The sequence below is a fragment of the Motacilla alba genome, chromosome 5 (assembly GCF_015832195.1).
Source record: "Motacilla alba alba isolate MOTALB_02 chromosome 5, Motacilla_alba_V1.0_pri, whole genome shotgun sequence".
Lineage (NCBI taxonomy): Eukaryota > Metazoa > Chordata > Aves > Passeriformes > Motacillidae > Motacilla > Motacilla alba.
In genome coordinates this window covers 28578406-28605768 of record NC_052020.1, presented here as the reverse complement: position 1 = coordinate 28605768, position 27363 = coordinate 28578406, and the positions used below count along the sequence as shown (strand labels likewise).

The 27363-nt window shown below is 39.9% G+C and overlaps 2 protein-coding genes across 2 annotated transcripts; one reads left to right on the top strand and one right to left on the bottom strand.

The window, feature by feature from the left end:
* Positions 1-1848: 1848 nt before the first annotated feature.
* On the bottom strand, positions 1849-8609 carry ERH (ERH mRNA splicing and mitosis factor). Its single transcript, XM_038139148.1, has 4 exons — positions 8466-8609; positions 5358-5445; positions 4145-4265; positions 1849-2335 (listed from the first exon to the last, which is right to left on the bottom strand). The coding sequence occupies exons 1-4, from the start codon at positions 8466-8468 to the stop codon at positions 2233-2235; spliced, it is 315 nt and encodes a 104-aa protein (XP_037995076.1). The 5' UTR covers positions 8469-8609; the 3' UTR covers positions 1849-2232.
* Positions 8610-8765: 156 nt separating this feature from the next.
* Positions 8766-26820, top strand: SLC39A9 (solute carrier family 39 member 9). Its single transcript, XM_038138325.1, has 7 exons — positions 8766-9280; positions 11527-11635; positions 14755-14940; positions 17360-17428; positions 18565-18650; positions 20521-20655; positions 22385-26820. The coding sequence occupies exons 1-7, from the start codon at positions 9185-9187 to the stop codon at positions 22613-22615; spliced, it is 912 nt and encodes a 303-aa protein (XP_037994253.1). The 5' UTR covers positions 8766-9184; the 3' UTR covers positions 22616-26820.
* The last annotated feature ends 543 nt before the right edge of the window (positions 26821-27363 follow it).

Genomic DNA, 27363 nt, shown 5'->3' with positions numbered 1-27363 from the left:
AAGTGGCTTACAGACCACACTTTTCTATCTGCAGAAGGCCAAACCTGGCTCCAGAAAGGACCACTTACTTGCATTTTCCAATTCCGTAAATACTTCCATTAGTGAAATGACGACAGCAGTTTGTGTGTTTAAAAAAAAAGTGAACTAACCGTTAAGTTAAAGATTGCAAACCTTCTACTTTCCGAAACACAAAAAAATCATATCTTCACAAAGTCCCTTTCAAAAAGCAGAAAGATTAATTACCACCTCCTTTAAAGTACCTTCTTCCTGTTTTTCTGTTCTAATGTAAGAAATTTGTATTTTATACCTGTTTACTGGTCTGAGTTTGCACAGTTATCACAGTAGAGCCAAAATCAAGGAAGAGGAAGATTTTTTTTTAATCGGACCAAACATAAGGTATCTTTGAAGGAAGAACTGTGCTGTGTTCCAATGCCTGATTACTAGAGATTCAGCATACTCCTTTGTGCTTTTCACAGTAAGGAAAGAGATCACATTGCTGGTTTTTTCTTAAATTTCTTAAATTGAAAGCAAGCCTACAGAATGAGGTAAATGCTTATTTGGCTTCATTTAAAGACTGCAAAATTGAATCCAAGAGAATATTGGAAATTTTACAAAAAAACCTTGAAATTAGCCTCAAACATGTTAGGAGAGAACATGTTATTTTAGTATGTGCTATTCAGGAGGATAAACTATAAAAGCTTTTAAAATAACATTGCTTGTATTAAATCTGAGTGTTATTATATGGGCAATAGTGAATTTTCTAAGTATTACTTACTGTATTCAAGCTGGATATAAAACTTACATGTCCCAAAGTATTTTCAGATTTAATAATCTTAAGTGTACTAATATATTTCTGACTTACAGTGTTTTGAAAATCACTATTCATTATAAAGGAAGCATGTTTTTGATGTTAGCAGATTGAATTTATTCCTTGTCACTATAAATTCTAGAGCTAGTAGGTCTAATCTCCAACGTGTATTGGTGGTGAGAGGTTTAACATCCTCACCCAGTTTCTTTCTAAGAAAATTTATATCCCTTCAGTAATTTGATTCCCAGTCTTCAGCAGCTACTACTTATCACTGAAGTAAAGCTATTTTCACGAAAGCTTTACTATAGACAGTCACTTTGCCTCAGATTCCTTTCAGCCAATGCATTTGCTGCGAGGTCCAGCAGAAATTATTGATGTGTATTAGGAAATTAAGTGCATTGGAGAGAATTGCATTCCTCTCTCAATCCCAGAACTGCTCTTGGTTGAGTGTAATCTGTAGTCTGTTCCTACAGCAGGCAATCTCTAAAGGCACAGAGTACCAATCCAGCCTTTCTTTTCTACCTGCTCTATTTTTTTGTCTGATGTGTCCTCCAATCCAAATCTTTTCAGTACAGCAAAATTACAAAAACATCAGTATTTAAGATCGATGGAGGCAGATAGAAGTTACAGTATGGGCAAACAGTTAAGTCTTTATCTTCTGTAAAGAGAAAATTAAGTTTGGGGCAGATTTTCATGGGAGCTATCTGCTTTGCCTATTCCTTTCCTGGGGGAAAACTGAAGCATACTAATTCAAGGGGCCTGTGATGTCATACATTCAGCCTGCTCTTATCCATCACCAGTTCCAGAGCAGACACACCTATATGAAATGCCTTGTAGAGAGATCAGCTGTGCAGTGAAAGAGAGTTGCTGTGTTTCCCAAAGATACCCAGGGAAAGCTTCCAAGACTAAGCCAGAATTTGAGCTGTTCTGTGATACAGGAAATAGTTCAGTCCACATGACCTTTCAAGCCATATCTTTTGGATAACAGGGAAAAAAAGATTTGTGTTTTTTGGCAGGAACCATAAAATTGAGCACTCAAGTTTAACTAAAGGGTAGATTTTTATTTCCCATTAAGACATCTCAAGGACATAACTGAATGTAAAAAACCCACAGAGGGGCACATACAGCAAATGTGGTGAAGTACATTGTGAACAGCCCCAGGGGTTCAAATAAGGTAGGACCATTAGCAAACTGGAGGAAAAAACCCAAACTCTGCTGAAGATGTTGTACTTTTTTTTCTCCATTTACACAGAAAAAAATTCCAATCCAACAAAATCCTTGTATCTCTAAAAATACAATCAGTCCTGGCTAACGAGTTTATCAAGATGGCAACAGGATGACTATAATACAAAACGTTCACCACTACACTCTGTACACACCTGTTGTCCAAACCCCCCCAAACCAACGTAGCAATGGTGCCCCCATTATTTGCTTGCTTGCTGGGCCTGCCTGCGGAGGAGAACGTAGATCTTCTCCTTTATCCAGTCTTTGTTGTACGGTTGGTATGTCTGAGTATCAGCACGGTAACTGCAGAGGAAACAAGAAACGTCAGTCTGCTCTCAGGTGCATCTACCAGAAGAACTTCACAAACAAGTAATTGTCCTCAAGTGTATGAGGTATAATGTGTAAGTGGTATACAGAAGGCAGTATCAGAAGGAGGTGGGAATTGCCACTTATCAAATGGATTTATTCTGTTCCCTAAGAAACAGCTGTCCAGCAGATCAGACTGAGCCTGAAACAAACTAGATGCTCCAAACACTAATGAGTGATGACCGGACCACTGTGTACACATTTTAATTCATGCATTTAATTACTTAAGGGAGACAGCAAGTAGAGAATCTTAGTATTTAGAGCTCAGCCTGCAGAAGAATAGTTCCACCAGGAAACAATCTAATTTGTCTTAATGAGTCAAACACTTCTTCAACGTTACTTCAAGGATTTATTTAAGTTTTCAAGTGTTCAACTTCTGTGTGGAATATTTTTGAAAATTTTTAAGATGAAATTCTTGCAGGAGCAAAGGCAGACTCACAGATGGATGACAAAGGATTCTTGCTAGTTGGCACTGAGGACAAGCTTACAGGATACTTCATAAAAACCAAACTTAAAACAATGCATTTTTTTTGCTACTCAAGGATAGTTGATAAAAGCAGTCCACTAGCAAGGGCCAGAGAATTCAGTTACTCAGGGCAGGCTGAATTAAAACAGAATAAGACTGAAAAATCAAAGCAATCTGAGAGAAGTTCTGTGTAGGCTCATGCCCTCCTTTCTCTCTCAGTCACTAAAGCTGAGTACTTTGTTCATGAAGACGGTACTTTCAGTGACTGATTCAAGAACTACTAAAGTCCTGGTCAGTCTTTGAATCTTGATATACTTTTATTTCTGATAGATAAGGAGGGTGAGATGGACAGTAGTAAGAAGGTAAGTAAAAATCCCAAGTTAACTCATTCCAGAACAATTTACAGTTCTTACCTAAGGAAAAAACCCCAAGCATGCTGTTTCTAAGGAAGTCTTACTATTTAACCCCCAGCATGATTGGATCAAGGCCAAAGAAAGAGCTTCAGTCTATGTTAATACAGCAGTAGTTCTAGTGCAATCTAAGAAATGCTACTTTCAGGAAAAGTTACTGATTTCTACCCTCCATCCCCAAATCCTTTCATAACGCTACACAGCAATAGCAAACATCAAGTACTTCAGGAAATTTCCGTGAACAAGACACATTTATTACACCTTGTGCTAAGTGTGCCATCTGGTGGAAAACTATAAGCTGAAGCAGAATTTGGCATGATACTGATTTCAGAAGCCTAATTAAGAAAGGTACAAGACTATCCTAGAACAGTTGCTACCTCCTAAAACAAGTGGCTAGTTTCAGTCTGTTACATAAACTTTCATCTTGCTGTATCTTGATCAAAACAAACTTTTGGCTGCAACGCACTTCTGTAGCCTTCTACTCTACTACAAGTACTGCCCTCAGCTGAAAAAAATTCTGTAACCATTCTGCCTCCTGAAGAACTGTACCAACAGCCCAAAAGGGAAATTTAAACAGATTCTAGTAGTAGTAAAATAGTCAGCTGTAGTTAACTGCTGGATTTCAGTCAGCTTCAATGTGAGTAAAATCCAAGTGGAACTGTTCATTTCTAAGCCTCCTTCAGAGGTACCTTGTACCTATGCACTTAATTGGACTGGGCAACTTGCTAGGGCAGCTGCAGTACTGCTGCACTACAGCTACTGCTAAAAACCATACAAAACAGCATTATGTTAAACTCTCACAGAAGAGTTTAGAGGGAAAACTTGTGACTTTCCTAAGTCACTGAAATGGACTTGTACAACTGAACTTACACAAGACAGCTGAGGTCTGCCAAGTCATCAATGAAGTCAAACAACTGGCTGATATCATATGTAATGGATGGACTGTTGGGATTCATTCTCTTCAGATGCTCTTCATACATTTTACAGACCCCTACAGAGAAACAAGATTAACCACGCAATATTAAAAGACTGCATGAGCTGAAACATTTTCAGCTCTTGATCCACAAATAAAAGTTTAGAAGATTACCACTGTAAAAGCAATCAAATTTTCTAGAGCTGAACTTCTTTTGTTCCTTGCAATTTGCATTGAAACATAATACTATAACATCAGGTAAGATGCATGGAAAGAAAAGTTTTTATCATGTAGGGGAAAAAGTTTTAGTTCTGTCAAATATGTAACTTTCCATGCAGTAAGCTCCAATGGACATGTGGAACTCCTTGTAATAATTTTAAGACAGGAATCAGAACATATACTCCTATGCACAAACACCTGAGAAACAGAAGAACTCATAAGAATGATCATTCTTGATCCAAGAGTCAACAGGGTATTGAGGTAAGAGTAACAGCACAAACCTGTATATACATTTAAAGAAATTTTATTTATTTAAAATAGTCCCTAATAATTCAGATACATTTGAGAAGAATATGATATTAAAATGAGCTCAGAGACTTTACATGGTCTTTGTTATACTTTTGTTTGCCTCACACAACCTCCTGCAAGATTAATGTTAAGTGAATTACAGCTCTAATATTTCAATCTTCTTTCAATGCTCATTATGTGTACCAAAGTTTCACAGGATCTTTACTCTGGCATGTGTGCCATGAGACTGCAAATTATGTATCAATTGCACACAATCCTTTATTTAATATAGTATTTCCAGCAGCAATCTTTCCCTTACAGTGCTAAGAAAAGAATAGTAAGAATTAAGTGCTGATCCTGCAATGAAATGAATTGAAACAAGTCTGCTGCATGAAAGAAAGAATATTGCCTACTCTCCCAAACTGGACGTGGTCTCATCCAGTTAAATCAAAACCAGACATTTAATACAAAAAGGAATTTTTAGAAACAAATAATAACTAGTTTTTAGTTTGCTAGAACAGTAGTAAGCTAAAAGCATGAGGGTTTTTGTGAATGACCTTTGAAAAACATGAAGAGCAACTTATTTTCTTATTAAGTTTGTGAATATGTAAAAAAATAGGATTTTATAAACAGTTTTTAACTCCCATGTCTGCATCCACCCACCTTCCATGCATTCATTCACCGATTCATAATCAGCATATGTTCTGCCTTCTGGCCTCTTGGTAGGCTGGACAAGTAGAATTGTGTGAGACTGGAAAACAAAACAAACACCACAAAAATACAGGTTACTTGCACACTTTGAATGATTTTTGTTTTATTTCAGTTATTTATATGAAAGAAGTAAAAAGAAGCGTAATAGTAAAATATTAGACTAGCAATCAAGGACACAGGCATTTTCCACACAGCATTTACTGTTTATATAAGCTGTGTTAGTAAGTTTTGGTTCCAACAAGTCCTATCAATCCTTACCGAACTTGAAAATGTGTAGAATCACCAGTAAAGCAGCTACTGTGTTGAAAAAAAAAACACCACAGAAACACTTTGTATTTAGACAGACAAGCAAAGCAATAAAGTCAATGTGTAAGAGCTGTGGCATTAGTGCATTTAATTATTTTATTCCAAATGGAAGCTGTTAGTAATGTTTTTATTGAAGAGCAAAGAGGGGACCCAACTTAACCCCACTGTCATCTGAAAGATTTTAACAGAATTTGCTATTTTGCGTTATTGATTTCAATTCAAGGGAACACCAATGATACAATAAATCTGCACTCAGCACTAAAGATTATTTCTTGCAAAACAGATGTACTGTTTTTTCCCACTTCAATGAGTTTACTTAAACAGTAATTACAGCACAGAAAACTGTTCCAAATGTTGGAGTCCATAAGCTTGTTCTGCAGGGAAGGCTTAGATGATTGTACACTCTGGGGCTTCCATTATTTCCATAACATTTTTCACTTGGCTACAGCAAGGAATTTGAGCAAAGAAGCAAGATTTTTGAAGTGTACACAATCTGTGATCTAATTAACAGGCTGCATACCACAGAAAGTTTGCAAGCATGCTGCAAATGGCCGTTTCCAGTGCTGCTAATTGGATCCAGCATTTTCAGGGCTAATATATGAGGTGAGCACATAACACAGAGGTAACTGCAGAGTAAGACATCACTTGGCTTAGATTAATCAGCACCTGACAGAAAAATCCTGACACATGCTTTGGAAATCAGTGAAGATACCAATTCAATGCTCGTGAAAAGCAGTGACAGAAAAGAGAAATGGCAAATGTTAGGATTTACAGGGAAAAAACCCAAGCAACAGGACAAATTCTTATCCCTTAACTGACAGTGTTTCCATCCTTGGAATACAGTTTTCAGTTCTTTGAACTGTCTCAACAGAACAGCAGCAGATTCTGAGAAGTTCAGGAAAATGTTACACAGAGAAAAAGAAGGAGCAAGACTTTTCCTAATCAGAAATGGAAAAAAGGGGAATTCTGAGCTGCACACTGTAACAACAAAAATCATACAAAGGAGAGTAGATCATTTAAATCCACTTTCATGTATGCCAGAGGATGACTGATTTGAAGGGAATTCCCCAAGGGGGGCTGGTATCTGGCTGTCCTTAAGTGCATTGTACTTGAACAGGCATGTCTTAGCAGGGAGTCCAAATGACTGCCAGATTACCATAAAATAATTTTTTCCAGCATTATCATTTTAATTAGATGGTCACTGAGGAGTGCTAAATGAATGTATAAATTCCAAAATTATCCAAATAATCAGATTAGAGAAAAATCAGTGAGCCAGACATGTAAGCCAGTTCCTTCAGAACTTCACAGCAGAAATCATTTCAGCTTCTGACTTTAAGCCATTTATCACTTCAGACACTATACAACATCTGTTATCACATACTGGCCCAGGAAAATATTTAATGCCATTGGATCTTGTATTGTAGAATTAATGTTTTTGAAACATTTCTTTGGGAACCTGACATTATTTTACTTTAAAGGAAAAAAAATTGTTTGATTTGATAAAATTGCTGGTCCTGTCCTACCGTGTAGGTATAAAATAATGACAAGCTCAGAAGCTTGTGGGAAGTCTCCTCTGACTAGTACCTGACCCGTGTGCCTAGGTGACAAAATCAAAACAAGGGAAGATCCATAAAGCTTTCTGCCTTAGCACCAGTTACCTGGGGAAGCCCAATATGGGCAGTTATCACGATAATACAGATGTCGAATTTCTTTGCATTTTCCTTAAAAGCACAGAGGTACTGGCTGCTTTTAAGCAGGACACGGAATGAGACACCACATGGTTTATATTATGCCGATTCAAACTTCTAGAGAGTACTTTAGAAATTGCTCCTGCTACTGAAGGCAGAACCCTGTAAAACTGGTTAAGGCAGTGCCAAGAGCCAAACCAGCAGGACTTAAAAGCTATGCAGCATCTGCCCAAAGAGACTTCCACCAATTGTAGCATATTTGACAGTAAAGTGAAAAGAAAAAAAAAAAGCCCCGAAACAATAAAAGTGGAAGATAAACACACATTGTAGGGTAAGACATGCAGTGATGCAAATACCAACCAGTAGCACACTGCAGACATCTAAATGCCAGGCAGAAAAAGCAGAAAAAGCGGTCTAAGGACCCCCTTTCATTTTGGCCAACAGGGACAGGGCTTGTAGCTGCTCATCATGGCCGAAGCCAACTGCATTGGAGCAAGAGCCAGGCAGACATGGAACTTCGCTGCAAACCGACAAGCAGCTGTCCTCCCACCGCGCAGCAACAACTTGCTTCAGCACATCTTAATTTATGAGATGAACGCAACGAGCCGCGTTGATAGGGAGGCCTTTGAGCTTCAGTGTGCCATTCCCAGAGCCCACCAAGGCAAGCTCCCGCCTTTCCCTCCTCCGAGCAGAGGGGAGGAGCAGGGAAAGCAGTATGGAAAGCGCAAATCAGCCATTTAAGGCCGGCTCGCTCGGCGGGCGACAATCGCGGGAAAGCGCTGGGCTTCCAGCAGCGCCCTGAGAAGGGGCCGAAGCTGCCGGGGGAGAGGGGCGGGAGCCTCCAGCACGCCGCTCCCCGAGCGCCGCCGCCGCCTTTGTGCCCCCGCCCCGTCCGGCCCTGCCCCGCCAAAACGTGCAGCGGCCCGCCCGGGCCCGCATCACCGGCCGCGGCCTTCCCGCCCGCAGTGACCCGGGGGACAGGGAGAGGAGGGGAGGGGAAGGGAAGGCTGCCCCGGCGGGCGCGGTGTGCACGAAACGCGGCGCTGCGGTCCCGTCGCGCTCTCACCATGGCGGCTCCGCTCCCTCAGCACCGCCGGGCAGAAGTGGCGCGCGGCGATCCCCCACAGGCCCTCGCGCCCGCCGGAAGCGCCGCCGCGCCAACGGCCGCCACCATAGAGCGGCCCGCGCCACAGCGCCGCGCGCGCACGCGCCCGCGGGGCCGGCGGCCAGGCTGGCGGGGGCGGGGCGCGGCCGCCGCCATCTTTGGTGAGGGAGCCGCTCGCGGCCCCTCGCGGGCCCAGGCGCCGCCCGCCATCTTGGAGTCGGGCCGCGCGCGGGGCGGGGCGGGCGCGGCCCGTCCCGGAAGGGGAAGCGCCGAGGTGGCACTTGGCCGCCGGGGCAGCGGCCGCGGGTACGGGCTGGCAGCGCCGGTCCCGCAGGGTTCCCTCGGCCCCGCCTGACGCTGCCCCGCCGCGAGGAGCCGCCTGCGTGCTCGCTGTCCCCCAGCCCTCCCTCCTGCCTCCCCTAGGCGCGGCACGGTGCGGGTGAAAGTTCCCCCGCCTCAGGTGAGGGCCGGGCCCGCCTGCCGGTGGCCGAGCCGCTCCCGGCCCCTGGCCGCGCACCCCCGGCTGGGGGCCGAGCCGGCCGCTGCCGCCGGGCGAGAGAGACATGGCTGAAAGCCTCTCCTGGGAGCTCCGTGTCTGCACGGGTTAAGGCGTGCGGTGGGGAGAGGTGGAAAAGTTGCTGTTGGATTTCACTTCAAGGGAGCCGACAGAAAGCAGCGAAATGGATGACTTCCCCTCCATCTGCCTGCTGTCCCTGGCCATGCTGGTCGCCTGCTATGTGGCAGGAATTATACCCTTGGCAGTTAATTTTTCCGAGGTAAGACAACTCCGCCAGACTGCTCGTTGGTTGCTAAAAGGAGAAACCAGAGATATCTCCCAGTAGGAGCTGGTGCCGTCCCCTTGCAATACGGCAACGCTGTTAAGGATGAAGCTTTAGCTTTAGAAGTTATGAGTGCAATATTAATTTTCATTCAAAACTGCTGTGTAAAATTATGCTTGTTTCACAATGGCCATTTAAACTTGTCAGATGTGAGTCGGGTCTCTGCTACAGGTGAGGCGAAGTCTCAGCACATAGTGTAAGGACAGGAATAAGCATGGCTATTCTTAGAAGCTTGTGTAAGAAATGGCTGAAGTCAGTGATTATCTCTTACGTGCCTGTGGGCTACTCAAATTAAGGCTTTTAAAAACAATTTCAAGAATATTCTTGGGAAAACTTTGATTCACAATTTTATTTGTTGAAAATTAATCCGTAGCTCTTTGATTACTATAGAACTTCAAGTTACTGCCTCATGTAACTCAAGGCATTCTTTCAGAAAAATATCTTGAATAAATAAGGTACTGTTAAAGGAGAAGGAGGGTTTCATAGATTAAGTTCCCAAACAGTGCCGGAGTTCCTGATTAAACATCTGTGTGTACTTCTAAGAAGTAGTTGTTGAGGTGATGGCAGTTGTCACAGTATCTGTAGGTTTCCTAATATCAGCCAATACCCGAGGTGTTTTGCTCTTTCTAAATGATGGTTATTTTATAGAGGCATGGTGTAGTGAGAGTTTAGTTGTACTGTGGTAGTAAGAGCACTCTTGTGAGGGGTTCCCATTTCTCTTGGAAAGCAGGCACTTTTGGGAAGCAAGGTGCTGGAGGAGAAATGTGCTTCTGTCTTCCATCAAGTCAGAGGCTGCCTGGAATTCTAGCACTGCTTGCTGTGTTGCTCTTGTTTTTTGACATGCAAATGTATTTAGCAGAAATGGTTTGTTTTCTCGTATAAAGTGTGTTCCTTTTGCCTCTGTATGTAGGCTGTTCTTATTAAAGTTCTGTCTTCACTACACCTAGCTAGAAAAGGACATGGGGACTTACCTTGAAATGATAACTTGTTCTTTTAATGGATCTTTAAAATTCACAGGTGCTCAAATGAAGGCAGGCTATACTATGTATTTGCAGTTGTAATAAATCAGTGTTACTTCTGACACTTTCCTCTGTGCTTATGTGTGTATGCAAAAAAATACTATAGTGCTGCAGATAAAAATAAGGTTTTTTTCCTTGTATGATACTATATTTTTGCAGGATTACTTTATGAACAGCAGATGTTGAAAATTTATCTTCTCGTGTAGATTGCCACTGTATGACAATTTACCAAGTGTAATTATTGTACGTGCAAGTATACAGTGCATGTTTGTGGGAACTTTACACTTGTTTTCATCTCTTGCTTATTACTGTTGGAGTTTTCCCAGTAATGCTGCAGTTGTTCCCTTATGGTCACGTTTGGCTTGCTTTCAGGAAGCTGGCTGTGCATCTCCTAGTGCCTCCTGCTTCTTCTGTGCCAGTGCTGCACATTTCAGTGAGACTGAACCATTTGTGTGGTTACAGTGCATGAAGGAGAACGGATGGCATAATAATGATGTGCAGCAAGAGGTTTCCTGCTATTCAGGTGCTGCCCTCTGCCTCTAGGTCCTCAGTAGTTAGCATTAGTGTTTTGGTGGTGGTCAGACTTCTCATTGAACACGGAAGGTGATGGTGATTCTGCCACTGAATGTGTGCAGCGCAGTTGTTAGGAGGATCTAAGCTCCCGTGGTTGCTACATGTTACATGATAGGGCTTCTCACAGAATTTGAGGAATGGCCTCTGCTAACTGCCATAGTTTAGATTCTATTGTCTGTTTATGTAAGTGGATTTTAGTATGTGGCTTTGACTTTAGCCTGTCAGCGCAGTCAGAAGAAAGTGAATTGATGAATGTGTTGGTGAAACAGAATGTAATTAGTTTGGGAGGAAGGTATATCTAAGCTTTTTGCCCCAAACTAGAATATAACTAGGAAGATAACTCTAATAGTATGCAAGTACTGAAAAACTATGTGTGGTTTTTATTTTTGTTGTAGAAATTATTCCAAAAATATGAATAAAACTATTATTTACTATTAAAACATTAGGTTTATATATTGTTGTTAAAGTTTAATTGCAAATTCTCAATATTGATGTAACAAGTAACCCCCTTCCCCAACATCTGTTAATAAGGGAGAGTGAACAAAGCATTTTCATTCTTAAAGATGACACTTGTTTTGTACTTAATTGCAGGAGAGGTTGAAGTTGGTGACAGTTTTGGGTGCTGGGCTCCTCTGTGGAACTGCTTTGGCTGTCATTGTGCCAGAAGGAGTACACGCACTTTATGAAGACATTTTGGAGGGTAAGAACCAAACGCAGATGGCCTCGTTCAAGATAACTTAGATTGTGGTGTGTTATGATATACTGAGGCTTCTTTTTGGAGTTTTCAAGAAGAGATCGATGGAAGAGGTGCACAGCAGCATGACACAAAGCAGGCATAGAAATGCAAAACTACTATAGGCATGATATTGCACGTTGAGGGATATGATCATGCAGATTGATGATTCTTGCTGAGTTATCCAGTCATTTGTGGGTCTGGATACTGTACTGTTCTGCGGGTTTGGATACTGTACTGTTCATGGAATAACAGCCTTTTGTGACAGGTCAAGTGTAGTGTTTCTTATCCTGGAGAGAGTTTAACTTCCACTGGAACTTCAAAGGAGGTGTAAGGGTGCCTTTGGCAGAGAATGAAATTATGGAATATTTGCTGCTTCTCTTTGTAGTTTAGACTGCTTCTCATTAAAGCAATTGCAGGAGGAGTTTTATAAATCCATGTCCCTGCCCTAATAAGAATTTCTTCTGAAGCTGAAAAGCATCTTGGAATTAATATTCTTAGCTGAAAATTATGGTTATATAGGGCTAATTTACAGAGTAGCAGGCATTTCTTCTTGGGTAGTGGTATACATTACGCAGCTAAATCTCTGTATTCAAGCATCCACTTTTAGTCTGCTGTCACTGTCCTAAGCACCTCATCATCTCTAATGAAGAGCTCAAAGTGAGCAGCGATTGTGTCTTGCAGGGATGTTTGTGGAGCATGTCTTACAGCCAAAAGCCTTAAGAGACCTCAATTAGAGGTTATGACATTGTTTCAAATAGCCAGGGCTCATCACCTCTCTTTGGGGTGCACTTTTAATTTTGCTTTGGCTTGCAGTCTTGTGCTATTAGATGACCATTGCATGTATGAGATTTTTCCAGTACACTCAGAATCAAAACTTTGAAGGTAAATGGCAATGGCTTACTGATTCCAGGGGAAAGCACTATAAAGTTGATGCTGTAGAGAACCTTGCAAACATCCAGTGTGCTGCTGTGCTAATCTGGGATTGAGAGGCAACTGTAGTCCTTGGCGTTTCCTGTAGTACTGGGTTTTGTGTTTCTAAACTTCTAAATTTCATTTTAGTAATATATTTTAATGTATACTGTTTTAGCTTCCATTAAATTTGTTGTTCTGCTTAAATTTAGAATAAATAGAAGATAATACATAAAATCATCCTTTATCAAGAAGTGAAAGAAGCTCTGATTATGCCTTTATACTGTTCTATAATTTGTGCACTCTGATGTCAGATGTCTCTAATGAGCTGTAGTGGGTTTGCTCTCCATTCAGTTTTAGTTCTGAGTAGACTGATTTTCTCTTGTAATGGTACAGCTAGCAAGGAATGCAATTGCTGTGAACATTTGTGGGCTTTAACACTTTTTCACCGAATGGGGCATACTGTTCATGTATGACTCGACAGCTTGCTGTGTAGAGCTGCATGGGCTGTGACTTTGTTTAGTATGTGGCAAAAAGACACTTCACAGTACTGCAGTAGTAATAGCAGAAGTATTTAACTAGGAAAAAAAAAGTTTGTGAATGGCTTCAAACTGAATGTCTAACTCATGGTATTGTGCCTCTTGTGTCAATCTCTCAGATTTTTTTTTTTATATTGCAAAGGGACAGAATTAATGGGTGTTACAGATTTAACTATAAAAAATTATTTCTAATATTTTCCAAAAAAAGTAGGATATTTCAAATTAAACTTTAAACTATGAGAACAGCTTTCTCTTTTATTTTCAAGTTCACTTATTTACATAATTAAACCTAGAGAGGTGCAAGTAAGGGACACATTGAGGTATATTCATATAAGTGGAAAAACAAAAAGAGAAATCTTTGTTTTCTCTCAGGTGTATCTTAACTTTGACTGGCTGCTTGCTAGCAAGCATTTTTTGTGTTTTCCATTGATACAGAAGTAATTTATTATTACTTCTGTATTTACCTGTGGGTAAACAGGCTGTGGAATAAATAACTTCTGATTTTCAACCTTGTAGGCTGAGAGCAAATAGCTTATCATGACTTGGATCATTCCTTGATTATAAACCTGTGTATCTGCGTAGTGAAACCTTGGTTTGGGTGTACCAGCAAATAGAATTCCTTTGCTGACTTCAGTCCTTTGTTTTAACTGCTGAAACTGTATAATCTCTGTCAGAAACATTGTCCTGAGTTATACACTTTTATGGCTTGAAATGGTCTGAAGCAAAGTCAACTTCCTAATATAGATGGCAAAAATATTGTGTGGTCCAAAGCAGTTTTATTGGTCAATCTTGTTCAGCAAAGATCTGTGAGAAATCTTTGCTACGAAGCTTATTCTGATGTGCTTTGACTGTAGTAATGGCACTGTGGCATTTTGTATAGTGGGATGAACATACACTCGTCTCATCCAAGAGGAAGTATGAATATTGGCAAGCAAGACAATGACTTGCTAGAGTAAGTCAAGTTCTTGATACAAGTTTTTAAAGCTTCTGAAAAGTAGTTGCCATCCAAAAAACCTAAAAATGAACGAAAAAAACCCCATGGACAAACTTTAATAGCTGGTGTAGGGAAAGGAAACCACGCATCATTCATCCCCAGGGCTTGGCCTTTGGGTTTCTGGGACGGTACTGACATTTGTAGGTCAGTGTGCTTGACTTAACTATTGTTGTAGTCTGTATCAATGGGGTGTATCAATACTAGCTTGTTTATAGCTCAGCATCAGTTAATCTTCTTAAAGATGGTATTAAATCTTTTAGTGGCTGGAACCTGTTTTATCTCCTTATCCTGTATTTTCTCACTTAAATGAAGGTAATGAAGTAACTGCTTGATGGAATCTCTGAATATTGACAAAACAGGCAACTTCAGTTAAAACAGGAATTATACAGCAATTTTTGTGAATTAATTTGTATTTGAAATGCAACCTGGCTTATAACATATTAATGCTTTCTTTGCTTTTCCATGCTGAAGATGTATGAGGAGAAACCAACTAGGCTTTGCTAAGAATGTTGTTTAAGAAAGACCATAACCAAGGACTTTTGTGTATTGAAAGCACGAGGAAGGCTTTTGGCAGAGGAGGAAAGAAGTGACTATGTCATGTTTAGTGTCCTGTCTCCTGATCTGTTTGCTTGCTGTCACAGGAAAGCATCACCCAGCGAGCGAGATGCAGCACGTGATGGAGTCTGAGAAGGTGGCGAAAATCCCAGCGGAGCATGGCCACGACCATTCCCGGTTGCATGCCTACATTGGTGTGTCCCTTGTTCTCGGCTTTGTCTTCATGCTGCTGGTGGATCAGATAGGCAGCTCTCATGTGCACTCTACAGATGGTAAGTAAAGATTCACTTCAATTAGACTTGCTAATTAGTCTTAATTAACAAGTTGTAATTTATTTTCTTTAATGCTAGCAGGGTGTAATTTGTCCAGTCGTGTTCAGAGTTTCCGTAGGTACTTTAAAAACATAAGCCATAAACCAAGGTCCATGTGAAATGTTTATGCTGGAAATCTATCTCAAAATTCACCATAATTTGAGAGCTTGCCTCAGTAACATGTATGAGCACATGTGATGCAGGGGTGGAGGGTGACTTGACACTTGAATTACTGTCTGTTTTTAGGGGATTTCTTTGGCTTTTCAAAAAACTTCAGGTTAGTCTTATATTTGTTTGTTTTTCCTACTCAATTGTCTTATATGTAGGTAAAAGTAGCAAAGAACACCAAGTTATCTTAAGCAAGATGGTAGGAATGATTAAATGTAAGCTCTGGTACTTGAACTGCATAGCTGGACCTCCCACACTAGTCTAAAGCCTCACATACTTCAAAATACTTCTTGCTTTATGTAAAGATTTGTCAACTTCAAGCAAGACTCTAAAAATGCCTGCTGTTGCCTTTGTTTCCTGCCTGTGGCTTCATGCTCAGAGTGTAGCTTGAAATGCACCAAAGAACACCAAAGGTGTTCTGTCGTTTGAAAAGGTATTTTATTGCCTTTGGCTGCTCATTTTCTCCTACACAACGTCCCCTGATGCTGGAATTTGGCCCTGAAAAAATAAGGAATTAATCTTAAAGGGAAAGTAAAACATATACAAAGGCAGGGAGATATATTTTGGCTGGATTCTTGTCAGTTCACAGTGCAGCTTGTTCGTATGGGGATACTGTGGTGGGACAGATGAAAGGCCAGTGCAGGGGCTATGTCACTTGTGTACTCCTGAAGTCTAAATGGAGCCACAGCCATGGGTAGTTGATTTTCAGAGCTGTTCTAAAGAAATACTGGCAATGAGGATATCAAGGACATGCAGGTTAGCAACTTCCAAAAGGATTCTTAGTTTGTATACGTTATGACCCTTTTCTGTGTCTCTGATCATAGCAAATACCAGGACAAGACTGTGATCTGTGTTAGAGATGCACACTACAAAACAGAATATTAAGTGAAGTTTTATCTAGCCTCTACCTGTCACAGGAGATGTAGCAGTGTTTTTTAATGTTTTTTAAAGTGACTGAAGAAAAACACTTTTTTCTTGAACCAATCAGTGTCTTGTATTTTATTACCTACCAAGTGACTAGATACTTTGTCTGAACTAGAAAAATTCCGTAGGCCAGAATGAAGGTATAAAGTCAAATGTAATTCTTTGTGTTTAGTAATCAAAAAAATCAAATCAATCCAAAACAATTGTCAAGGAAACGTTTTTTACGAGTATCTTCTCCTGTTTGACCTGAGTATACTATTGCCGTCATGCAAATGCAGCTTGTACAATCAATTACTCCCATGGTTTCCCCTTCATTCAGAAGATAAAACTGACCAAAGAGGATGCATTAGTTTAGATCTGACTCATTGGGAAACTACATGTGTGCCTGGGAATGAAGAGAGAGACTTGGGGGGTACAGGGCAAGGCAGGAGCAAAGAAAAGGACTGGAATTGCTGTTTCAGCATCACTGCAGGGTTACTGTACCTATGCTTACAGTTGTTTTACAGACCACTGGGATAATTCAGACATGGCTGTTAAACTGTCTGAAATTAAACAGTTGAATAATAAGATGTTTCTGCACTTTGTAGGGCTTACCCATCCTGCAGTGATTCTTTGTAATGGTTTCACTACTGATTGTGTAGTGGTGGATATTGATGTTGCCCTGTAGTGCTTTGTAATGAGCTAACCTGCAAATGTCAGGCAATTCTGGTCAAAACAGTGGATCTCAAACAGCTCTGGCTGCATTTCTCCTTTGTGGTGTACAACATCAAAGGGAAATCTTTGCAACTGGTGCTGTGACAAGTAGTGTTTATTGTTTACTAGGAACTGCCAGGGAATCACTGCAACAAAAACTGACCCAGACTGTCACCTGAAGGAAACTATGAACTTTCAGCTGTGTGGGGAAAAATCATCCTGACTCTTGAAGCAGCTCTGAATTCTTGGGATTCAAAAATAGCTTTTCTTTTTCTTGGTAGCACAGACCTTTAGCATTTCATTTTAGGAGGTTAAGAAAAACATCTGCTTCTGACTATGAGAGAGATCCTGCAAATTGCAAAGAATTGTCCATGAGTCTGTCACTTGTTTGTTGGCCGAGGTTCAGGTGATTTGAGGGTGTTAAGTGTCAAACTATTTTGCATTAAATCTAATACAGAAATACAGAAGCTGGTAGTCTTGAATACAACTGCCTAAGCAGCTGGGGGAGATATGTACAGTGATGCTTACAATATTTTTTCCTAGCATAATTTATTCATTTGATCTCTTTATTGTAACTGTTCTCTGACTGTTTCAGATCCAGAAGCTGCAAGATCAGGCAACTCCAAGATCACCACAACACTGGGACTAGTAGTCCATGCTGCAGGTAATGTGGGACCTATTATTAGTGCTTGACAGGTATATGTATTGCTTTGTGGGTCATCTTTAGGTGTGATGGAGACATTTGGGTTTTGCTTTTGGAGGTGGCTTTTTATAAAAGAAAGAAAGAAAAAAAAAAGGCAGGGCGAACTAAAGATCTTTCCCAGAATTAACTGGGAGCTCAGCTGGTTCATGGAGTTTTATTTGGGTACAGAATTTTCTCTTTTACTCTTACTTTACTCTTTTGTTCTTTTCATCTGAAAGGTTGTATGCTTTGCTGACTCCTTTAGCTGCTAAATTTCAATACACTCTAACACAGTTGATAAGTTGTGTGAAACACTTTTGGGTTTGCTTGTTGGTTGATGGGGTTTTTTTAAATATTAATTTAAAACAATAGGACCTTGTAGGAAAAAAAAAGAACGTTATAAAGTGGAGCACAAAGACTTGACTGAAGCACATTTAGGTTGGCTTGCAAGAATTGACTCTTAGGTGTGTGTTACAGTCAAGCCATGTTGACATTGTGATTTTTCACTATATATGTATAGTATAAATATGGTGCTCTTTTGTGTCCTGCTGAAGGTTGTTATCTGGATAAGTCAGAAGATGTTGATCAAAAAGATACTTCTTCACCAAACAAAGTGTGTATATGTTAAGGAGTAGTATAGTATCCATTTTTTATTTCGTTTAGACAGTGTATTTATTGTAAGTGATAAAAAATATTTACAATAGTATTTATATTTGAAAAATCATTTAAAGGGTAATAATTAAAATTCCTGCAATGCTTAGTATCTAAAACAGATTTTTTAATTAGAGAGGAAATCTCTTTTAGTATAGAAGACTAAAACAACTAAATTTGTTACTTGTTCTAATTTGAAGGAATGTGTCAATACAGAGTAGATTCCCCTTATGGTTTTTATGGTCTTGGGAAATATGAGACAGCTCTTGTTGAGGGTTTTCTGATATTCTGAAATGTTAATGGCTTAACAAACAAAGGCAAGTGAATCCTCTGTTGGGCTGCTATTGTTAGTGGCAATTTTCAGTAATAGAGCTTCTTAAATCAACATGATTTCTACTGTCAGCCTTTTGAGGGGGTGGGGAAGCTCATGTAGAAGAATAATCTGTGAATCTGCACTCCTTTTTCAGCTGATGGTGTTGCATTGGGTGCAGCAGCTTCTACTTCCCAGACTAGTGTCCAGTTGATAGTGTTTGTTGCGATTATGTTGCACAAGGTGAGTTACCATCAAAAAAATCTTACTTGTTCTTCAAAAGACTGTTAACACTCACAGGAATTGCTAAAGATCTACAGTTTCATTAGTGGTGTAATATAGAAGTGTTTAATGCCATTGAAATTAAGAGGTTAGTACGGTGTCAAGGACCAAAAAGCACAGCTATGAGGTATGACAGAAGAGCACATGATTGAGGCTAAGTCTGAGTAGGGTGCAAGTGAGAGACAATTCTGACTGCCTACTGCCTGCCTTGGTTGCAGAGGTTGGGAGAAGTCTCCCAAAACCAGAGAGGGAAGAGTAGTTCATGAAGAAATGTGTCAGCTTCACACTGACTACTTCTGAAGCTGGTATGGTAGTGTTTATTTAACAAACCAAAAAAACCTAGGTTATTATTGCTGTAAGAGACATATTCTGAGAAGCTCTAAAGGCTGAAGCACAGAAATTTATGCTAGTGCATTAGGAGGAAAAGCAGTTTCATGCTGATTACAACAGTCTTTGTTCTGTGATGTTCGTCAGAAAATGGGGAGAATATTTGTTGTGAAGGGTTTTAGTGTTTAAAGGGTTAGTCTTTTGAAACCACTGAACTTCAGAGTACTAAATTACAACAATTAACTTCGGGTTACCTCTGTTGTAGCTTCAACATCACTCATATACCATTTTTGTAGGAAAACAAATGTTTTGCTGATGCTAACAAGCAAACAGTGGCTCTTGAAGATGGAGAGATCTTTGCTGAATACTTGTGTGAATGTGAACCTATTGGCTATGTAGGCTCTAAACATACCTGTGCAGATGAAATTCACCTTATGGTAGCACATGCGTGGATTACAGTGGTTAGTCATAAATTCATATCAGAAATCATGCATAATTATCACGTTCAAAATGTTAGGAAATGCATATCTATTATGTCTTTTCTTCAACGTTCATACAAGTGATTGTGGTTTACATAACTTTGAGGGTGGCAATGTCACTGTCTTATTTTGGAGCTTAACTTATGGCTATTGCCGGGTGAAACTTGCTTTTGTTATTCTTAATGTTCTTAACTGACTTCTGGAATGGTACAATTTTAGAGGAGGAAAATTTATCCTATGAATATTTGGTAATAGAAGACAAACTTATTTCTACTCTATCTTTTTTCTATTTTTATGATTCTTTTGTCTTTCTCATCTTTTTTTCACTCATTATTTCCTTCTATGATAAAAAAAAAGCTTCTGTGTATAAAAATGCTTAAGGTATTTTAGTTTTATGTCTTACCTCAGAAATGTCAGGGTGGATTGCTATTGTTTTATACAAGTAAAAGTATAGTAAATTCTGTGAGTAGTGGGACATCTATGCCTTTTTGATAAGAAACTGGATGCCAGCAGAGGGAGAAGGAAGTGTTTGTTTTTTTCCTGATGAGAAGAAGAATGAACTAATCAAAAGAACTCAAGTCTTTGTTAACATGCAGGCTGACTCTTACCAGTCTTTGGGCAGTTGTTTCCCTCCCCATGTTAATTGTAGACTTTTCCTACTGCAGGTGAAAAAGCTGTATCTAAGGATGTGTGATAGTAACAGGATGAAAAAGGAAATTACCTAAGTTGATGGAGTCTTAGGAATTATAGCAATGACTGTAGTCAGAATGAATATTTTAGTACTTATAATGGCTACACAAGTATGTGTGTTCTGATAGCCAGAACATGAGTTTCCATTAGGTTTGGTTATTAAGGTGGGGCAGTCTGCAGAATGCTTATTTGGGTTAGCTACGGCATGCTAGTGCCCTTCCTGAATGTCTTCCAATTCAGTCCATTTCAGTGTAGTAAGTTGTATTTCAACCTTTTCTCATTTTTCAGGGGGCTTTAGAAGGTATTGTACTAGCAGTGAATATTGTTTTTTGCAGGCACCAGCTGCCTTTGGCTTGGTTTCCTTCCTGATGCACGCTGGGCTAGAACGGAATCGAATCAGAAAACACTTGCTGGTCTTTGCGTTAGCAGCACCTGTTATGTCAATGGTGACATACTTAGGGCTAAGCAAGGTAGGTCCATGGTTTTGTTCTGCCCAAAATCTAGATTACTGGTGAAGTCTGGGGAAAGGACTGTGATATGAGTTTTGTATCACGCAATTCCAAACTGCTTGAGATATTCAGCAGAATGAAGATATAAGAAAAGTTGATGAAAAGGTAGCAGTATGAATGCATAAAACTAATAATAATCTATGCATTTCACATCAGTGACATAATCAGTGACATAACTCCTTTATAGAGTTTCATATAGGTTTTTTTTTAAAAGTCTGATTTCTGTTTTTTATCCTTTCTGCTGCTCCCCACTGAGAACAATTTGTTCATATAGCAAGTTTTTCGTGATGTCTATTTAAATAAGTAATTTTCAGTATTGTTGCATGCATTCTTCTTTTAATATGTAGGTAGGAAATAATCTCCTCTAGCTTCCCCTACCATCCCAGAAGTGGTCCTCTGTATTCAAAGTCTGTGTCAGAAGTTGAGTCTTCATCTAGAACAGTCTTTGTGCCTTACTCCATAAAGCATCGTTTTGTCTTGGGTCTGTACAACAAATGGCCTGTGGAATGGGACACTGCACATGAGTTTATCATCTCTGTCCAAATTAAATGTTTCTGCTTCTCATAGCATATCCTGGGATGCTCCTGTATTTTTCAGCTGTGCTGTGTCCTGCTGGTGACACGCTATGGCGGCGTGTTGTAAAGGATATAACGTGATCTCATCAAACTCAAGGCATGAGAGGAAAGATTAAATAAATCATCTGGGCTAATCCTTTACTTGCTGGATAGGATTTATATTTGACATTACAGTACAAAAGACAGCAGAAAAAAAGGCTGGATCTGTAAATAAAAAAGAGAATTCTCTTTGAGCACTGTTTTGAAGAGTCCTCATCAAGGGTTGGGTTTACATTTTGCCCTTCGGAAAGAACAGAGAATTGATAAGGCATCAGGGCTGTCACAATGGTTTTGTAGTTCCAGATGATGTATCTTTGTCTTTGGAAAAATGACCTGAGAGTAAACACAAGAACTAAGATTACACCTGAGTTGGAAAGCATTGAAGAAGCATTTGAATCTGATATGCGTGGGTTTGCAATTCATTGCGTTTACTGATGTGTAGCATATCTTAATCGTATTGTGAAGGTGAAGAGATGCTCAGTTTTGATGCAGAAGATGCATTTCTTCATGAAGTTTGCATGGAAATGCTGGAAAAGTTTTGGGTGTTTACTTGTACATACAAATGAAATATTTCATGAGTGATATTCCGGGACTTTGTTCCGAAGAGCAGTGGAGAAGATATTTAAAGGTTAACATCTTATTTGAACCCCTTATTCAGAAGAAGGGAGGAACAAAGTCAGCCTTGAGCATCCTCCCTAAAATTTGTGAGCTTTGCAATATGAATTTTATTTTTTTTCAAAACCTGTTTGGTATATTAGCTGTGAGCTGATCAACAAGATGCTTCAGTAGATGCTCTGACTTCTTTCCTTTTCTGAGTGTTCTTTTGTAAAGGTTTTTTCTTTTGTAAGTCCAAAGAGAAGTAACTAGGAGAAGGGGTGTCTTTCTGCTCCCCCACAACTTCAGGGTGCCAGTTACTACATGTAAAGTGCAAGACAAAAAAAATCACGCTAAGCCATTGTCATTGTGAGACAAGACTTGATAGTTCTGTTCTACTGTTCCTGGATACTGGAAGATTTTTTTTATTAGTGATTGAAGAGCTTCTGCTTATTCTCACTTTTTTGCTCTTTGTGTTTCAGAGCAGCAAAGAAGCCCTTTCAGAAGTCAATGCCACTGGAGTTGCTATGCTGTTTTCTGCTGGGACTTTCCTTTATGTTGCCACAGTTCATGTTCTCCCAGAAGTAGGAGGAATTGCTCATAGCCACAAACCTGAATCAACCGGAGGAAAAGGACTCAGTCGTCTGGAGGTGGCAGCCCTAGTATTAGGCTGCCTTATTCCTCTAGTTTTGTCCATTGGACACCATCACTAAACACTCAAATTTCAATATTCTCCTCCTCGATAAGACATGAGCAGTAAATGGCAGCTGCTCCCTTTATCATTCTTTTGCCCATCATTCATCCCATCCACTTTATGGAATTCAGAGGGAATCTTGATTGCAAAATGAGGAATACTGGGAAAGTTTTTAGTGTAGCAAAATGTACTTTGGCAGCCGGACGCAAATTCTATGTAACTTTCTTTTCTGAAGACATTTGCTATTTTAATTGTTACTTCTGGCCCTATTCTCAGGGAAGATGGAACTTGAAGTTTAAGAAAGGTGAGCAGGGAAGAACATGGTGACTCCTCACAAAATTGCAATCACCAAAGTATCCTGCAGTTCAGCTTTCACAGCTGAGAGCAAAACCCAAGGATGGCTGTGTTGGGAGAGGTTGAAGTCTCACTAATGAAGAAGGGGGCTCTCCCCCATCGGTTCTACGTTGGCCTGGCAATGAGACTGGCCCTTGTGATGCTTGTCACTAATTGTACTGCAGAAATGGGCTGCACTGGGAACTCTGTGTAACACTGCTGTTGTCACAGAGGTGTCACCTGATAGGAAAGAAATTATGTAGACCATATGTAGGATTAGAGGAGGAAATCAGCTGGTTAAGAAGGTGCAAATGAGTTTTGCAGTGTATTCCATCGTTTAAGACAAAGGATAGAAGCAAGGAAAATAGTGTTTTGATTGTTTATTCAATTGTTATTAAATTCTAAAAAGGCACTGTTTCTTGGGAGATAGTCTTCTGCCAAGTCAGTCAAGTGTTAAGCACCAAAAATGTCAGCAGGAATTATGTACTGGCTACTGGGATACACTAATGCTTCTGATGAGAGAGGTACCCATGGTGCCCTTTGAAATAGAGCTGTTCTGGGCTCTGAGGAGTAGAAATCTGATGGAGACAGCTGTTGAGGGACCAGAGAACTTTACTAGCTCATTTTCAAAAACCTGAACTGCTGAAATCCGTGGGGGGCTGTGTGGGTTTTTCACTAAATAAAGGTATTACGGCTAACAAAACAAGATGTTTAGTTAAATATTTATGCTGCAGATAGAATACAAAGTGTTTCTAAAAGAGTTCTGAACAACAAAAACTCAAACCCACCAAAAACCAATCTAGTGGGTTCCCAGTGGACCTGTTAGACATTTTGCTTTTCCTTTGGGAATTGTTCATTTGCCTCTTACTCATAAGCATTTGGTGAATCTGCTGGAGGACATTCTGCCAATTGCTGATGTCTCTCACTACAGAGGAGTGGTAAAAGATCCCTCCATTTTCAAGGCACAGCTTTGTCTTACCAGGCACCATTTCCCTTATGCAAAACATGTTATACTCTAATGTGCATTGAAAAGTCAGGAATGCTTGACATGCACAGAATCAGCATAAAATTCTTTCTTTAGGGGAAAAGTTTTTAATGCTGGTCCCCTTTTAAGCTATACTTTGTCTGCACTTTTTGAAGATAACATTGCCAAATCTATTTTTCTTTTTTCTTTTTGTTGTTTTTTTAAAAAAAAAAGAATCTTGAAGAAATATCTTCTTAACTGAAGTGCTTCTTGTTTCCATATGAATGACTGTGACTGTTTGTCATGCCATTTATTACTTAAACTGCAGAGCCCATTGTGCCTCATAACTTCTTTACAATCTTGTTATTGTCCTGTTTGTCTGTTAGTTGAGAGAGTAATGGGTATGGCCTGGCTCTTGGACCTAGTGATGGCTTTGTCTGTTGGCTCTGTAACAATACTGATGTATCCCAGCATTGAACCTAGTATTGAGTCCCAGGAGTGCTTGTTCAATTGTGTGTTTTACTATGTAAGATCAATGCCAAATTATTAGAAGTCATATTTTCCCATAAAGCAGTATATTCAGATAGAATTAGTGCTTCAGGCCTAAACAAGTTTTTTTTTTTTTTTTAATATTATACCTTCATCATTGTGTTCTGAAAAGCCACTGCAGAATTAGTGACATGGATGGGATCCTCTTCTGTGTGTTTTTCAATTTTTTTTGGTCTGTTTTGGTTTTGGGATTTTTACAACATATGTAATGCAATTGGTAAGTTACTGGTTTGAAAAGTTCAGCAGGACAAGTTCCTAACACATGCAAATGACACATGGGGATGTTTACTCCAGAGTTCTGTTCTTCCTGATTCCCCCTAATTACCTTTTTCCTTAATAATCTCACTATTTCACCATGTTTACTCTTTCCACATAACCATTTCCAAAAGCTGGAGGGTTTGCAAGAGCAGGAGATAGCTTAGTGCAGCACTAGGTGCTTGCATTACATAAAGCAGTAAGGTTTTATTCTTTAACCTCTGTCCTGTCACTTGCATGTGCTCCCCACCCTGGGAGTTGACAGCCTGCCCGAATTCCGCTTCAGCCTCACTTTGTGTGTAACAATAGCAGTGGTTGACTGAGGCTTCCCCCATGCCTTTTGTTCCCAGCTGAAGTATGTGGATAGTAACGTTTTACATGGATCAGAGTGTGTTGGTGAGGGTATGGCAGCCAGATTTTCACTGCTGAAGTAACCTCTGGCATATTAATTACAGGTGCCACTGCTGGGAGGTCTTGTCATCTTTCCATTTTCCTATCCTTCACATCATGTTTCCAGTTTCTGGGGCAGCCATCAGAAATAGTAGTACTTAGTTTAATGATTCATGAAGTATAGGGGCCGAGTTACAGCAGCAGGTGAAGGAATTTGAATGGAAACATTGGCAACTCAAAATTGGCACAAAAATTATAAAAACATACATTTTGGCATTTGGTTAAATGACACAAGATTTCAGTGATTTTTATTTTTTCTTCTACCCATTTAGAAATAGCAACAGCATGCTGTTTTGGCTGCCTGTTATCACTGCATTATTATTTTCAATTCTGTAATTGAAACTGCAGTGACTGAAGAAGCTTTTGGTTATGTTCATATGGAAAATCTAAAATTTTATATTATCAAACCTTTCCAAATTTTTAGTACCAAATGGAGGATTATTTTCTCAACGCAGAATATTTTAATGAATTAAATTAAACGGTCCATTTTATTATAGCCCTTTCTTTCTACCTATCTCCCCATCTGTCACAGTAAATCCAAGCATTGCATGTAGTCAGGGCCATCTGGTATCATTTTCTACTCCTCTGGAGACCTTGGTGCAAACAAATTCCTCTTACTCTCTTTGTAATAGCCTCTCTGCCTGTTTTTTCTTCTGTGAGGTAGGTGGCAGTAGGTCTAGCAGGTAAATGCTTAAACCAAGTGCTAGCCATGTCCCACTTTCCTTCTGTAAGTCCCTCTAGGAAATCCATCATTTTCTCATCACCTGTTTCTTTTCAGTTAATGATGTTCTAATTGGAAGTAGGAATTGGACTAAAGCTGTAACTGTTGATCCTCATGTCTTCAGGTACTTCCCCTACTGTTCTAATGCTTTTATTGTTCCTTATATAAAGAAGGGAAATGTTTCTTTTTCAGCACTCAATGACAGAGGCAGAAGCTGCCCTGACATTAACTTAAATAAGGGTGGCATAGCTGTCACACCAAGACAGGATTTTTTGATTGTTTTGGCTTGTCAGATGGCTGGGTGTTACACACAGAACCCCACTGCTGACTCCAAAAAACTATTTCCAGGTGGATTGTATAAAAGGCTAATCTTACCCAAGAGGCCCAGGAAAACCACTGTGTTTATTCAGGAACTAGTTCAGAGCCTTCAAGGAGTGTTTGACACTAGCAGGTGTGTCCATGTGGTATCAGCTGATTGCAGAAAAAAGAGAGATGTTGTGGAATAAATGCTCCTGCTGCTCCCTTCCTGTTCTGTGCTGGCCCTTGGGAAAAGAGAAGGAAAGTGTACTTGTATTCTATTGAGGGTGGAAGGAGGAGGGGTGATTGCAGTATGGTGGGAGAGTTCATAATGAATATCGGATTCTTTACCACAAATTTCAGATTCCTGTTCACATCAAACTTCTTTTAAAAATATTTTTTTTCTTTACTATTATATCTCTTAGCAGCCTTGGCTTTCCAGGGAAAAAAACATTGTGTGGTCATTGCTGTTTACCTTACATGTTTCTCCATGTATGGAACTGTAATTTTAATGTCTTTTTTCCAAACCATTTGTACACAAAATCATTCCATGAATGGCTGCCTTATAATTTTTCCACTTTAATTGTGAATGGTTAAAATAATATTGCCGTTTTCAATTTGTTTTATTATATTAAATTTTTACTAGGTGCAGTGCTTTGGAGTTGGCTTATCATTTACTGCATGGGGTTTTCTGACAGCTCTAATGGAAAGAAATGACAGTCTTAAATGGATGCAAGCGTTGCAGACAGTGTTTTATTTTTGTGGGAGTGTGTCTGCTGCTTTTCTTCATGATGTCTGAGCATCTCTTGCAAACCTGGAATGTGAAGCCGCCTGTTGGGAGGCAGTGTAGCAGGTGGATTGGGATATGGCTCTGAATGTGTTCAGAGGTATTAATGCAGAGATGATGTGACAGCTCTGCTTGAGCGGGGCATTTGGTAACTTGTGTCTCTCCCAGAATGTTTAGGAGCTGGCATTGCCAGCTATCTCCTGCACCCCCAGGGAAATTTCTGGAGCTTACAAGGCTGAGACCTCTTTGGAGGGTAACAAGGAGATGATGGGCTTAAGGTTGCTCTAGACCACTGCTAAAAGGCTTGAGGACCCTTTGGAACTAAAGGAAATCATCTTTTTTCCATCCTGTGCTCTCAATCTCTTGTCAGTCCCAGACCAACAGTCTGACAGTAAGTCTGGCTCCATCCCC